Source organism: Xiphophorus maculatus, chromosome 13 (genome assembly GCF_002775205.1).
Source record: "Xiphophorus maculatus strain JP 163 A chromosome 13, X_maculatus-5.0-male, whole genome shotgun sequence".
NCBI classification, from domain to species: Eukaryota; Metazoa; Chordata; class Actinopteri; order Cyprinodontiformes; family Poeciliidae; genus Xiphophorus; species Xiphophorus maculatus.
In genome coordinates, this window is record NC_036455.1 from 21482001 (window position 1) to 21498155 (window position 16155).

The following is a 16155-nucleotide window of genomic DNA, read 5'->3' on the forward strand; positions in this document are numbered from 1 at the left end:
GCACAGATGACACTTTCAGCAACACCGTCACCTCTGCGGAAACTGAAATGACCTCTGCGGCTCAGCTCATGTGAGAGAAGATGTTTCGAGCCGCTATCAGAGGCGGCAGCAGGGCTTAAGACAGGACAAGAGAGGAGCGGGGAGGAGAAGGGCGGGACACAGCACTCTTTTGGTCTTTTAAATTAAGTCGAAAGACAACACTGTGGAAGCCTTTCTGTTCTGAGTTGGACCTCAGCCACAGAAAGTTAAGGAAGGGGTTTCCTGGGTTTGACATGAAAATGCTTACCTTGAGCTCTGTGCTTGGGGCTTGTTTTTAGAGAAACCTGACCTATGAAGGACACACACACACATACACAACCACAAATGGAGAAGCTCAAATTGGCATGTGGTCATCCAAGGTGGAATTGGAGGGGGAAAGTCGTCTTCAATTCACCAAATTGATAAAACCTAACATGAATGAATAACTTGGCAAAAGAGCATTCTGTTCCCCTGGAAACTTACGCTTAACTTTCTCCACTTCTTCAACCCCCAACGCCACCGCTGGCCATACCAAACAATGAATCACTAATGATCCCAAAGGCGTCACTCACACACTGACCTCACAGTGAGCAAATGGAAAGCACTTGATGACCACACTTTTTTTTTCACCAGAACACTGACATTAGGACTACCGACTGCACCACTTCTCTGCAATTAACATACATAACATGCTGCAGTGGCTGGAGCATATATGACACGTAACTTTAAATTACATCTCACTGAATTTTTATTGCCTTTATACGAAACAAAAAACTCAAGCCCAGTGAGGCACAATAAAAGCAAAGATTACTTTTTAAAAATCGGCTAAGATGTTCCTTTCTCAAATAGATACAGTGGTTTACCAAAAGTCTTGGTAATGAACGGTTTTCTGGGGTTACTGTGTCTGCTAGTCTGTCTCTGTAACTTCTCTTTTTAAGGGTTTTGACGCTCCACGAAAGCAAACTTCTCAGATGTACCTTGGTGTATAAACCAAAGACTAGACAGTGGTCATCAAAACACAAAGTACTGTGATAACAAAAAAAAAAAGACACCAATATCACATTTATATGCAATGAAGAAACCTCACCGTTGGTGGAACCATCCTTACCTAAATCTGTTGTGCCAACATCAAGAAGAAAAAAACAGAAATATTTCTGTGAACCATCAAGACCTCATTGAATTGATTGCCATTTTTAGATAAAATGTCTTTTATGAAGCCTTTACACTTTCAAAAAGCAGTCCTTAAGTCTCCTATCTCTTACATAAGCATCAAAAACATTGTTCCTACAAATACCATTCACTATATTCATTTTTAAAATGACAAACAAAATAAATAAGAATATCTGGCTTTGAACTCTGGGTGAGAAACGTTTGCCTACCTGCCTGCTGCCCCTCCCTCAGCTGAATCTTGGCTTCCCGTCTCACTGGGAGTGCTCACCGATTTAGAGGGGGACACAGGTGTAGGAACTAAAGGAACATGTAACAAAAACCATCTTGTTTTTAAAGCTTGCATAAGACAAAGCACAGCATTTTGTCAAAGCAAAAACATATAGCAAATAATGCAAACAGAGGCCCAGGTGCAGTGCAGGATTTTTGCTTTGTTTCTCATCAATCTGTTGTTTTACACGACTTATAAATAACTAGAGCTAAAAAAAAAATTTAAAAAAATATAGCGACCCACTTTAGAGGAGTTTACGATGTTGTTACAATCCTGGACCACTAGAGAACAGCACTCTTTAAGGAGCTGGCAAACACTTCTAGGAGAAATCAAAGCCTCATTTTTAACAGTGGAAATGAAATCTGGATGAAGAATACAACATAAGCACGGACCTGTACATTTAATTTTTCATTAGAACTTAATTAAAATCGAAGGATTGTTTATAAATGTTTTGTTTGTAAAACAGAATATGATGTAAGCTACCTAGCGGAGGTTCGGGGGAGATGCCAATACTCTGTAGCAGGGCCTCGGTCTCCCTGCGCTTGCGGTCCAAGTCTGAATCTTCTGGCGTCACCTCTGTTTTCTGCTGGCTGTCTGACTTCTCCAGTCAGAGAAACATATAGAGGGAGAACTCAGAGGGTTTTTTTCAAAGATTTACCGCATACATTTTTCACAACTTCACCTCCTGCAGTTTTTCGTGTTGCTCCAGCCTGACAAAAAGCATAACATAAATTCATGTACTATTTTCTTTACCTCTTTCTTCTTCCTCTCCTCCTCCTTTCTCTTCTTCTCCTCCCTGATCTGGGCGAGGCGCTGCTTTTTGCGCTCCAGCTCTGCCTTCAGGTCACTTTTGTCCGACATGGTGTCCTGGAGGACTTTCAGGATCAATAAACCACAAACGACACTGAAACAGTATGCAGTTGCCTTATACGTTGCCCCCTATTAAATGAGACGCCACAGAAGAAGAGCTTCTCTTCAGAAAGCAAGTCTAACTGTTCACAGCTGGGTGTGTCAGACACATGTCCTTACAACACCCCAGAAAACTGAGAGGATTGATTAAAATGTATCAAAACAATAACATAAAAGCATCAAGCCAAATATTTAAACAAAGCTTAGCCCATGAGGATGTATCAAGTGTAACCATAACCTTATCCTAATGTCAAAAACTGACATTTGGGAGCTCAATGCAAAAAACATTTAATATAAATAAGTAGAAATGCATCAAAGAATATTGGCATAAATGTAACTATATTTATTACACCCCAGATCTATGAATTACACAATACACTAAGACAATATGAAAGAATATGAATTTGTGTGCTTGGTCACTGAACGCTGTTAGCTAGAAATTAGTGCACATTCGCACAAACCTGTAAATATGACCCTGCATATTTACAGGTTTTTCAACTACAAAAAAAACACAACTTCCAACGCTGAAAATTATAAACAAAAAGCTTCAATATGTCGCATATACGGCCATGTTATGGTGTCATACCTTATCCACTTGTAGGGCTAATGATGTGTCACCGGCAAAGATGCTGTCTCACTGCTGTATCTCGATTTAAAAAAAAAAAAAAATCAACACATCCTCTGTTAGGTTGCTTCCAGTCTCTTTGTATCGAGGCCTCTCTGGTACCAGAGGATGCTTCGTTTTGGGTCCCAGTAAACGAGTAAGTTAAAATGGGTTATTGTACTGAGACGAGGCTGGAAGCAGGTGCACGGCACGCCGATACATCCTCGGGAAGGAGCGAAGAGGGGAGTGATGTTGAAGAGGAAGAGAGGAAATCCCTCCTCCTCCTCAGCTTGGGGACGCGCTGTCATTAGCAACGCCGCCATCTTGAGGCCGCCTGAAGAAGAGCCATTACAACACTGGGAAGATGTAGACTGAGCTGCTTTTATTTATTTATTTATTTATTTATTTATTTATTTATTTATTTATTTATTTATTTATTTATTTTCTTACTTAAAATAATAAATATGACACAAAACGTGTTAGAGGAAGCTCTTGCAAATATGATAATATCCCTCACATGATGCAAGAAGTGGAACTTTTGGGACTGCAAGCTCGAAATGACAACACTTAACTTTGACATGTTTTGTTGGCAAAACCTTGTTTTGGTTGGTGTCCCACAATTATTATCATATTGCCATACAAATGTTGAAGATGGAAGACCCTAAAATGTTTTCTTGAGAGTTCTGCAAGAAAGCATCTTTTGTTTCATTTGCTTCATATTTCTTGTGAAGTATGAAATGTCCTGACCAGAACGAACGTTGCACTTACCACTGTGAAAACAATTTTCTCTATTTTGGTGCGTGTTATTTTCAGATTTCCTTTCATTGTAAAAAGTCTCTAAGATCAAACAGGTTTCCTAAAAAAAAAAAAGAATTCTCACCTCTTATTCTGAATATATACGTTTTCATTTGCTTTAATTTAGATGTGTAGATTATATCCTGGATCTTTCTTATGTTGTGACTCCTGCTGCTGCTTCTGAAGCTCCCCTGAGCTCTTGGAGTGGATTTTGTGTCACAAACCTCTCAAAGTTGAGGATAACTCTGTTCCTTGCACAAACTTCTTCAACACACTTTTTTCATGTTACTCAACTTTCAGTATGCTTAGTTATGTCGCTCTGCATACACTTTACCTGTTGTACAATGGACTTTGTGGCTTACCTTCGTTGTGGAGGATGTCAGTTATTCTTCCCTGCATGATTAAGTCAGTAGTCTTCACCATGTCTGTACTGGCTATAGCCATGACATAACATGTCTGTGTAAAAAACAGTTTTCATTGGTCTAATTTTCTGAGAAACAGAATTTTGGGTTTTCATTAGCTGTATGTCAGAAACCGTTGATTATTTATTCTTCTGTACGTAATGAGTCCATATAAGTTTTACTTCTTGAATCGAATTACAGAAATAAATAAACTTTATCATAACTTATGATCTGACATGCACCCATATGTAAAAAAAAATAGCAAACTTTATATTGCCCTAATGTGTTAAACAAAACTGCTTTATAAATACAGACTGTTTGCATCCCATAAGAATTATATCAGAGAAAAGTATTGGTCAAGTAGTGATTTAAAAATATGCCTTATGATAGAGGAAAGGAAACTTGAGATAAGGTTTTGCATGATGTAACAGTTTACTTTATTACAGCCCAGGCTACTTCCAATTTATTATTTCATTTGAACTCCGGGTGCAGCCAGAAACATCCATTTGATGCTACAAAAAAAATGATGGCAGTGGCTCAAAACAGTAAACACAGGGATTTTTGATAACCGGTCGGTAGGTGATGCTATCATAAAGAGGTCTGTCATTGTACGGCTCTTCCAGTTCGGTACCAGCCGAGGGGCTCTGAGCTCCGCCCACAATGAAGAAACTCTAAGCGCTGATTGGTTGGTTTCAACGTCAGTCTTACGTCTTCCCCTTGCAGACAACAACATCCCCCCCCCCCTGCTCGACGCTAGAAGTTGAATTCAGAGGGCGCAAATATGGAAGGACACAGCCAGAGAAAAACACATGAGCGGGCCTATGAAGGATGATATGAAGGATTTCACTGATGTGACGCCGAATTATTGCCCTGTTAACTAAAAAAAAAAAAAAAAAAAAAAAATCGTTAAACTGGATTGTGCTGGAGTCAGAAACGACGGCTCGTCCCTGATACACTGCTAGCATTTGGGGTCTACTGGAGCGGAGAAAAAAATGAGGTTCGCCCAGTTTTTGTTGAAAAACGGCTCGTTAGCTGGGATACCGAAACAAGTGGAGAGGTTTTCCAAGTTTTCGCCTTCCCCATTGTCCATGAAGCAGTTTATTGACTTCGGTAAGTGCTCCTGGCTGATGTGGTGCTATATGCTCCATGTTCATACTATACATTTACGCTGCTATTACGCAATTGGCGTTACTTATTGTCTAATTTAGCAAAGTACAGGTCATGCCCAGATAACTGCAGACTGCATTATTGTCTAGGAGACTTCCAGATAATTTGTACAAACATAATTAATTTGCACAAGTGTATCGTTTAGCAGTTTTCTGTACCGTTTGCTTTTTTTCTGCTTTGTTGTAATGTTGTTGTATTTATTGTTGATGTCGCTCATGTGACCACAGGCTCTGCTAATGCATGCGAGAAGACGTCCTTTGTGTTCCTGCGACAGGAGCTTCCTGTCAGACTGGCCAACATCATGAAAGAAATTGATTACCTCCCTGACAAGCTTCTTGGCACTCCATCTGTAAAGCTCCTGACAAGCTGGTAGGATACCTGGACTTGTTTTAGATTCACTGTGCTGAACAGAAAGCATGTCGCCAAACCTCAGTCAGTTGTTCCCATTATCCTAAGTTCATGCCAATGGGGGATTGCAGAACTTTCCTTCCAGTACCAAAATCTTGTTATGATTACACCATACAGAAAATCTTCCTTGTATTTAATCCTTTCAAAGTAACAAACCTATTACCATCTTTATCTTTAATGATCTTCACTTTAATTAGACATGAAGATTAGGTTACATCCAAACTGCAGCAAACCTATTAAATATTGATGGATGAGTTGTTTTCCTATGTGCTGGATTGTTATTCTGGGTGTCTGTTAATGTAATTTGATCTAAATATTTTCTTAGCTTAGCTAACAGTGGAATTATAGCATATGAAAAAAATATGTAATTCAAGACGATTAAATTCTTTTGAAGATCTCTAGTATCTAGCCGTACTTTTGTTAATCCACCGTCCATTTGTCCATCACTCATCCATCCATCTCAGTTTTTTTTCCATATTTAAATCCTGATCAATCTAAAAAATATGCTATGGTAGACCATGTGCTAAAAATGTTAGAGAAGTCTTGAAATTTGAATCTTGCCTTTAAATGAACTTGAGAGTGAATACATTCCTTTGTTTTGCTTTGGACACAGCACAGATTTTTAAATGAATATTGTTTTGCTACTCATGAGTAGCAAAAATTATCATAATGACATTTTGTTTCAGTGTTTAGTTTGAGGCTGTTTTGCCCAGAAATGCCTGAAAGTAATAGTTTCCACCAACAGGTGCATGTATTTTAAGTCAATTTGGCTGAGCAAAACCACTGATGTATGCATGCATGTGTGTGTGTGTGTGTGTGTGTGTGTGTGTGTGTGTGTGCAATGGTTTTTTCTCATTGTTATCAGAAATTGTGAAATTATGTTAATTATGTTTAAAATCCATTGTTTATGTTACACATTTTGTCTAAGTTCTGTATAAAAAAGTTTACATTCTCATGTTAGAAGTTACTTTTCAAAGTTTGCGATCATTGCTGGTCACCAACTCAGCATTCTCTATTTGCAGACAATCAGTCTTACTGTGGAAGAAATACAACGCGTACTGTTTGTGTTTGTACTTGACGCCGTGAAGCGTCAGCTGGGGGCAGCTCTCCACACATGTATCCTACCTCCAGGTTTTTAATGTTTACATAACAGCGTAAGAGCCACAGATACAAACATTTAAATGCTCTGTCAAGTTTTTTGTTTCTGCATAACTGAAGAGCTCAGTGGCTTCTCTTTGAAGCCAAAATATCTTGATGTTTCATGTTATACTTGTGTCCATTCCAGCAGAGATATCTGCCTGTTCACATGGACATGAATACATTTTTTTTTTTGACTTGAGGCACAGGCTCAGTGAGGGACATAGAAAGCACATGCAGGGACACAGTGAGTCACCTCTCACCCAGATTTTTTTTTTTTTTTTTTGCACTGACAGAGCGTAAGAGAGTGTGAGCTCAGCACTCAGGCCCCGTTGTTCTCCTGGCCTGCACAAGAAGTCCCGCACATGACAGGCAGTTATTGTTAATGAGGAAATGGAAAAGTTTGTTCAGTGTGATGTATAAAGTTTTGAAGAAGATTAGATAATCTTCTGCTGTTTTGTTTGTCATTCCTGGTCATAAAACATCAGCCTGTATTTATTTTTGTTTTTTTCTTTCCTTTTGTGTCCTACAGGTATTCACAGAGTTTGATGGAGCTTGTTGACTTTTTAGAAAAAGATCCAGACGATAAGGATGTCCTAAAAATGTAAGCCATTATATTAGACATCCCACTATGTGTTTGTGATAGTAGTTTAGGTTTTCTTTTGTCTTCAGATAGTTTAATGACAAACCTCAGGTAAATTATACAAACTCAAGAGTTTATAACAATATATCCCATTATCCATTGTCATAATAATAAGAATTAAAAAAAAGATGCAGGCATTTTTGCCAATATTATGTATGACTGTGAGACTGCAGTCACACAAACATTGCAATTACTGTTTGTCAGACTGTTTCTTTAAGCTTTTATATACAGTAGATGTTACTAACAGAGCATTAACGTGTAATTTTATTTTTGTACTTTGTAAAGCTTACTGGTTCACCACTTTAAGTATGTTTCCTTTCAATAAGTCAAAACTGAGGGTTTAACAAGATAAGATAATGTGGGAAGAAAGAAATAATAATAAAAAAGTTGGAGAACTACTGCTTATTTTTACCTTAAAAGGTAAAAACTGCCCCTAAAATAGTAAAAACATAAAAAATAACCAATCACTAATTATTGAATTGGCTACTTAAGGACAATAAGTGCAAAAGCTCACAAACATTGTAATTAATGATATTTAAAATTTTTAATTTATTTCTTCTCTTATAGAGCCAAAAGTGGAAAATAGTAAAAAATAAAAATTCTGTGTACAAACCCCAGAAAGGTTTTTACACATTTCTGGAGTGTACAAACATCATTTTGATAAAGATAAACTATATGTTAAAAGCCCATCGTTAGATGGGAACATCTACCTTCATAATGACATTTTGAATTTATATACGCATTGTGAATTTTTAAATTTCAAGTTGGAGAAATCATATTCACGTGGAATTTTGGCATGAAAATGTTTAGGAAGCCTGGGAAGTGAATGAATGCGACGATAGGCAGTTGAGGCTATAAGGATCCATAACTTCTTTTTTTTTTATTCCGGCTTTAAAAGTAAGGTTTCTAACTATTATTTAATTAACAAGTTTCAAACAAAAACAAATACCTGATTGACTCAGTTTGGCGTGTTAACATCAATAAAAGAAATGTTTCTGATGAGCCGAACCCAACGAAGCCTGTACCCTCCGTTACTAACCTTTTATTCTCTTTTACCTGTAGCTTCACACAGACTCTTGTGAACATCCGGAACCGGCACAACAACGTGGTACCCACCATGGCTCAGGGTGTGTTGGAGTTCAAGGAGGCGTTCGGCGTGGACCCCGTCACCAACCAGAACGTCCAGTACTTCCTGGACCGCTTCTACATGAGCCGCATCTCCACACGCATGCTCATGAACCAGCACAGTCAGTATTGCACTCTGTAGTAACTGTGAGTTAATCAACACAGATCCTAACACGTAGCAAGTAGCAGCTCATGTCAGTAATGGGGCCCTTGTAAATCAAGATAAGTTGTTACCATATTATGTTTTATGTATTTAATTTAACCGTTCTTTGTGCGCTTTAGTCTTTTAGCCAATAAAAGTAAAGCATAAAGTACAATAAAAGTCTATGCAAAAAACTAAACGCAGTTTCATTGTTGACATGAAAATTTGCATTCATGACACTTTAACACATTGATGTTGCTATAACGAAAATTTTTATACTGATTCACCTGTAACGGACGGGCCTAGACTGGAGTAGAGCATCAGAGTCAGCTCTTTTCACAAATGCACTCCGCACTTTTCAGTGTTTTTAAAAAAACATATCCGACTTCTTTCATTTCACAAGTGTTGTATCTAGTTTGTTGCGTAACATCCCAATTACACGCGTTGAAGTCTGTAGTTTTAATGTGGCAAAATGTGAAAAAGTTCACAGTGCACATCACCTTTAATTCCCTCACATCTACATCTGACACTACATGTGAGCCATTTCAAACATGTTTGTTTCTTGTTTCCCCGTAGCATTAATCTTTGATGGCAGCGTAAATCCAGCCCATCCCAAACATATCGGCAGCATTGACCCCAGCTGTGACGTGGTAGAGGTCGTAAAAGGTAATAAGTGATCCTGACCTACTGTCTGTACACACAAACAGTCTGTTTTCACCACCCCTTGTTTGACCTTATTATACATTACTATGTGAAAATACGTACTTTAAGCAGAAAGCAGTGCCATCATGGTGTATATGGTGGGAACTGGTCACCGTGACATCCATGGGACACAAAAAAAAGAGGATCTGATGCTCACCGTTTAGCTCAGGTTGCCATGTTTTTGGGTGTTTGAAATTCTGGTAAAGCAGTAACAAGGTTGGGTGTTGTCACTTCGCAGATGCCTATGAGACCTCCAAGATGCTGTGTGAGCAGTATTACCTCACCTCTCCTGACATGGAGATAAAGGAGGTCAACTGTAAGTCAAATGCATTAAATACTTTCTATTTTTAGCATGCAGCTTTGTATTCTTCAAATTTCTCCTGCATACCTCACTGTCTCTCTCTTTCCCTCTCTCTGTCTCAAAAGTGTTCGTTTTTCTGTCTTTTGCAAGCAGCAGGTTCTCCTCTTTTTTTTTGTTACTGAGTGTCAGGGTGTCTGTTTCCTGTCAGCTGACTCTGACAAAAACCACTAGTCAGCGTCTAAATGAACTCCCTTTGAACCAGACACAGACTCTTAGAATGATTTTTTTTTAGGATTACTATTGGAAAACCTATATTAGTTGCAAATATCAGTGTCCCACTACAAAACAGCACATTCTAGCATTTTAAATATGTGGTTGATTTGACATGTTGGGGTAATTTGTGCTACAAATCCTATTTTATCCTAGCATAGAGCAGAACAAGTAGTACTAAAAAAAAATACGTTTGTGCACAATCCCGTCTGGGACTGTTAGCAGGTTTTACTATACCTAACCTGCGATAAAGTAACGCTGTGTCCACTAACATATGATTTTAATAGCACCATTATCTTCTCGTCGTGGTATCTGTTGGTGAGTGGGACGTATTTGGCAGCAAGGTTAAAGTTGATGTCAAAGTAGGAGGTGGTGGAGTTGTTGCTGTAGTTAGTGGTTTGTGAACGGACAGCATGGCACACCTTCAGAGATCTAGTGGAGTCCATGTCCCTCAACAGAACAAGGCTTTTTAGGCAGGAACAGAGGGACCAGCACAAGATAAGCAGATGGTCATAATGTTGCACCTGAACTGTGTAATTTAGAAAGTGGGGAAAAAAAAACAAACAGACCCAAGATTTATGAAGGAGAAGATGTACCATTAAATTCAGTAATGCTTGTACGAGTGCTGGTTCCCAAGGAGATTTGTTATCTGTAATTTATCCATCTACTAAATCTGACTCATTATTATTATTATTATTATTATTAGATGCAATTAAACTGTGTGGAATTTGAATTTGACTATTTGATTGAATTGTAGGTGAATTTTGTAGACTGTATTTTGACTAAATGTTAATGTAATACAACACAGTACAAGACTAAATAAGATCTAGTTAAATGTGAATTTGTGCTGTTCTCTATGTAAAACTGTATGCTGTGAATTGTCTCTCAGCTAAAAGCCCGGGCCAGCCCATCCACATCGTATATGTTCCTTCGCATCTCTACCACATGCTGTTTGAACTCTTCAAGGTACATCTCATCCGAATCACGGAAAAACTCTCCCCTGAGTTTTTCTATAGTTCCTCATCATTTTCTTCCTTCAGAATGCCATGAGAGCCACTGTAGAGACACACGAGACGAGCCCGTCGTTGCCCCCAATTAAAGTCCGCGTTTCATTGGGCAATGAAGACCTTACTATTAAGGTATAGAACTAGTTATTAAACTAGTGCTGTTCACACAGATTAGTTAGCATAAAAAATATGGTTCCAAATGAAAACGTTTCATGTCTTTGTATGTCAGATGTCGGATAATGGTGGCGGAGTCCCCTTGAGGAAGATTGAACGTCTTTTCAGCTACATGTACACCACGGCTCCCAGTCCCGTCCATGTAGACATGTCTAGAAACGCTCCGCTGGTAAGATTAAATGTGCCTCTCTTGCTTTAGACAATGTTTTTACAATCTTAAAATTCAAGTGTAATTTTCTATTTTGTTTCGGAGAAGGGGCTGCACATTGGCGCAGTAGGTAGCACTGTTGCCTTGCAGCAAGAAGGTCCTGGATTCGATTCCCTGCCTGGGGTCTTTCTGCATGGAGTTTGCATGTTCTCCCTGTGTGTGTGTGGGTTCTCTCCGGGTACTCCGGCTTCCTCCCACAGTCCAAAAACATGACGATTAGGTTAAATGGTCTCTCTAAAATTCTCCCTAAGTGTGAGTGTGTGTGTGCATGTTTGTTTGTCCTGTATGTCTTTGTGTTGCCCTGCGACGGACTGGCGACCTGTCCAGGGTGAACCCCGCCTCTCGCCCGAAACGTTCGCTGGAGATAGGCACCAGCACCTCTCCTGACCCCACTAGGGACAAGAGTGTTTTGGAGAAATCTTGCTTTAATTTTAAGCTCATAATAAAAGTAAAATAATATGCAGCGCTCTGTAAGCTAGACTTAGTTTTACACAATCAAACATAGTTGCAAAGTCAGCTGATTACACAGCAAAGGAATGCAGTCAGCCACATGTTGTTGGATTTAAGCCGCAATCAGATGAGTAAGTATGGAAATGTTTTGTTGAGAAGCCTTTACAGGGTGTAGTTTATAAATGTAATGTTGGAGTAATCCGTCTTAATCTGCACAGGCCACATTATTAAGTGTTACCTTTATTTTTTTGTTTCCTTTCTACCTTCAGGCTGGTTTTGGTTATGGTCTTCCCATCTCTCGCCTTTATGCTAAGTACTTCCAAGGAGACCTGCAGCTCTACTCCATGGAGGGCTACGGCACTTCAGCTGTCATATATTTAAAGGTGAGATCGGATCAGTTTACAGCAACACTTTTGAAGCTATAAATGTACTTAAGTAAATGACCAAAACACAAAGTCAATCTGCATCTGATGAATGTCAGACTGATAATGAGTATGTCTCAAAAACGTTTTCTTCTGTATTATCGTATTTCATAAATTTATGATCAACTGAAGTGTTGTATTGTTGTTCCTATTATACTTTTTTTCTATGCATTTTGGGTGGAGGCTTTTGTATAAGCCCATTGCACTGTTGCCTTTACCTGGGCTGTTTCATTATTATTTTTTTCTTAAGGTCTTTGATCTGTATTTTATGTATGCAAGCTAAACTAAAATAAAAGTGCATAGGTATCTAAAAATAATCAGATTTCAAAGCAAATTAGGAAGTAACCAGGATTTCATTGTTACTTAGATATGTCAGCACGAAATTGGATCCAGAGAGTAACTATTCATTTTCTGACGTTTCTGACCAGGCCCTGTCCTCGGAGTCGGTGGAGAGACTTCCTGTTTTCAACAAGTCAGCCCTGCGGCACTACCAGGCCAGCATAGAGGCAGACGACTGGTGCATGCCCAGCAAGGAGCCAAAGAAACTGGGCAAGTATGAGAGGACCCAGTTATAGCGGACCCAAGCGGAAGCGGAAGAGATTCTGGAACTGTTTGAATGAAAGTGTAAAAACGAACAAAAGAAAAAGCAAAGTTATGGAACCCTGTGAGGAGACGATGAAGCTATCACGTGACCGAACTTGAATTTCTCTGTATGAAATGTGGGATCTTCTCCCAGACAAGAAAGCTTCAGGAGAGCAGTGATGAGAAAGTTTCTTTCATGGAGAAATGATAAACATAAAAACACATTTCAGACCAGCTTAACCTCACGAAACCTCATACACCACTTATAAGTTTGTTTGTGCTGCTAATGGAAGATGATAAAGAAAAAAAGCTGAGTTTAATTTGTTTCATGGCTCAGTTAGCAGATACAAACGCTAAACCTGCTTCTGTTGAGAAGTGTCTTCACACGCAAACACTAAGGAACTTTAGGAGATTTATGTACACAAGTATTCCCACTGTAACTTTTACTGTCACATGCGGTCATTGCTCCAGATTCCTCATTCACAGAATACCTCATCCGCTGATCTTCCAGATGTTTTACTTCAGTGTTAGTAGGGGGAAAAAATCATGAATTCCAGAGGAAACATCACTCCTTTTAAATGTTTCTCTTAACATGTTATAACCACGGTGGATGTGTGAACATGACTGAGCTGTAATTATTTCTCAAATCAGAGACTGATACACGATCCTCGGTTACTAATCCTGCATAAGGGGTTTGTGTCTGGGAAAGCCTAGCTGAAGCCAGCCAGCGTGGGATCACTCAGGTCAAACATGATGAGTGTAGTAACACAAGGGGAGCAAAGTCTGTTTTTAACCCTCCATGCCGCTTAATTCACTCAACTAAACCATTTCTTAGTGATGTTAAAGATGAAGTAGCAGTGCTAAATCTGATTGTTTCTAGCTAGAAAATTATGTACTTCTTACTGTGGCATCGAGTCCTTGCATGCTGAACTTTAAAGTTTCGACTGCAACAGCTGCCAGGTTCACTTTGGTCTGAACTAAACAGATGTTTGTCCTTTTCAGTATTTCTTAAAAATAACTGCCAAAACTTGCATAACAGGTTTCAGCAGATTCCTTCTACAAGTATGTTATCGCCCAAGTGTTTTGTAATGATGCGTGAATTTTGTCATCCATTTTTCCATTTTAAAATGCCGTGCAGTAATGTAATCCAAAGAATACAGAAGACAAGCCAATTAAACTTCATGCTAACGCTCGCTTCTTTTTCTTGTTTAAGCCAGTGACACATTTTCTTAAAAGGTTCAAAGAAACTTGATACTGGGCTGCGGTGCTGAAGTGTGCTTAGTAAGACATTGCTGAGCGCATGTTTTCTAGAGAACATTTTGTTTCAGGTAGACAAATAGCTGCCATTTTAAAGATATAATGATAATGCAAGTTTGTGGTAAAAAAAATTTAAATATTTGGTGCCTTATCACCCAATATTTTGCTCCCGAAGTAAGACGGAGACAATGTTTCAGTGAGAAAAACACCATCATAGAGAAACTGTTTCTAAGTTTTTCTATGCAAAAACCAACACAAAGTGGTGCAGAGATTTTCATTTATATTTAGAGGCTTTGACTGGACCATTACGACATGAAAATGCTTTGACTTGAGTCAGCCCTTTTCACCGCTGGCTGTATGTTTAGTCCTTCAGAATGGTGATCCACTCTCTCAAATCTTAAAGCACTTAACAGTTTTCTATCAAGGTTTTCTGTGTGCTTGTTCAGTCCAGCTTCTCTGTCTTTGCTGAAATCCCTTCCCACACCACGATGCTGCCACCACCACATTTTTACAGCACATAGATGGTTTGTTCACGGTTATGTGCAGTGTTAGTCTTCCTCAACACTTTTTTCTTATTGTTGCAGAAAGACCCAAAAAATTCACACATAATCATCAAAGATGCACTACACAATTTCCACATTATTAATTGCGAAAGAAATTATGAAAGTCATGCGTAATTTTTCTCCCACCCACAATTATGTACTACTTAGTGTTGTTCTAGTATATGAAAACCGAATGAAATGCATGCAAGTTTTGAATGAAGACGGGAAAAAACTGTGGAACAAATTTAATGGGCATAAATAGTTTGGCATTGTCTGCAGTAATTTGTAGATTCATATATTTTATTTTAGTTCAATGACTTTTCAACTCCTAACTTTTTTTGGAAGCAAGCTGTTTATTAAAATAACACATCTTAAAAGCTCAAAGGCCTTTGTTGAAATGTTTAATGATTTATAACAGGGAACTACCCTTGTGCCCTGTTAAGTAACACACTGTGAACCATTACTTTGTTATTTTTAACTGACGGGATCTCTCACTCACACACACACACACGCACACACACACACTTCGTTGGTTCGACAACTACACCGTGTTCCAAATTATTATGCAAATTGGATTTAAGTGTCATAAAGATGACATTTTTTGTTGTGCCATTAAATTTATAGATGGTATTGTGTGTCAGGGCTCTTTGAATCACTATCATTAATTTCAGAGAGTTGGGTTGATTAGTTTGTCTGGTGAGCTCAATTAAAGGAAATCTACTTAAGAAGGATGTTCCACATTATTAAGCAGGCCACAGGTTTCAAGCAATATGGGAAAGAGAAAGGATCTCTGCTGATGATAATCATCAGATAGTGTAGTGCCGTATGACAAGATATGAAAACATTAGATATTTAACGAAAACTGAAGTGTCATCGTACTGTGAAGAGATTTGTGGCTGATTCAGAACAAAGATGGGTTTGTACAGATAAAGACATAATGAAGGTTTCTGTTAGACAAATTCATCGGATTAAGAGAGCAGCAGTTAAAATGCCCTTAAAAGCAGCAAACAGTTATTTGAAGCTGCTGGTGCTTCTGGAACCTCAAGGTGGAGGATCCTCCAGAGGCTTGCGGTGCATGAAGCTACTATTCGGCTACCGTTAACCAGAGCTCACAAGCAGAAACGGTGGCAGTGGGCCCAGCCGTATATGAAGATTAATTTTCAAACAGACTTGTTCACTGATGACTGCTGTGCAACCTTGGATGATCCAGATGGACGCAGTAGTGGATTGGTGGTGGGCCACCACGTCCCAACACGGCTGTGACGTCAACAAGGAGGTGGTGGAGTCATTTATTGAGCCGAAATCATGTGGAGAGAATCATTGGTCGGCCAATTCAGAGTCCCTGAAGGTGTGAAAATGACCTCAGCAAAGTATATGGACTTTCTAAATGATCACTTTCTTTCATGGTTCAAAAAGAAGAGCCGTACCTTCAGTAGCAAAATCGTCTTCATGC

The 16155-nt window shown here is 38.9% G+C and overlaps 2 protein-coding genes across 6 annotated transcripts in view; one reads left to right on the plus strand and one right to left on the minus strand.

The window, feature by feature from the left end:
- dync1i1 (dynein cytoplasmic 1 intermediate chain 1) overlaps nt 1–3224 on the minus strand; it is a 60147-nt gene extending 56923 nt beyond the window's left edge. Inside the window, exons 1-6 of one of the 5 annotated variants that reach the window (XM_023345216.1) lie at nt 2952–3224; nt 2210–2323; nt 1940–2057; nt 1398–1485; nt 1127–1132; nt 287–328 (exon numbers count right to left, since the gene is read on the minus strand). In XM_023345216.1, the coding sequence (XP_023200984.1) occupies nt 287–328; nt 1127–1132; nt 1398–1485; nt 1940–2057; nt 2210–2317 (362 nt within the window). In that variant the 5' untranslated portion in view covers nt 2318–2323; nt 2952–3224. Of the gene's footprint in view, nt 1–286; nt 329–1126; nt 1133–1397; nt 1486–1939; nt 2058–2209; nt 2332–2951 lie in introns of all 5 variants that reach the window. The other 4 variants (XM_023345217.1, XM_023345215.1, XM_005802700.2 and 1 more) reach the window with 4 other exon arrangements.
- A 1679-nt stretch (nt 3225–4903) lies between these two features.
- pdk4 (pyruvate dehydrogenase kinase 4) lies at nt 4904–15086 on the plus strand. Its single transcript, XM_005802699.3, has 11 exons — nt 4904–5275; nt 5560–5701; nt 7410–7481; nt 8583–8767; nt 9364–9453; nt 9728–9805; nt 10950–11026; nt 11101–11199; nt 11297–11410; nt 12169–12282; nt 12750–15086. Exons 1-11 carry the CDS (start codon nt 5158–5160, stop codon nt 12894–12896), a joined length of 1236 nt encoding a protein of 411 aa, XP_005802756.1. The 5' UTR covers nt 4904–5157; the 3' UTR covers nt 12897–15086.
- The last annotated feature ends 1069 nt before the right edge of the window (nt 15087–16155 follow it).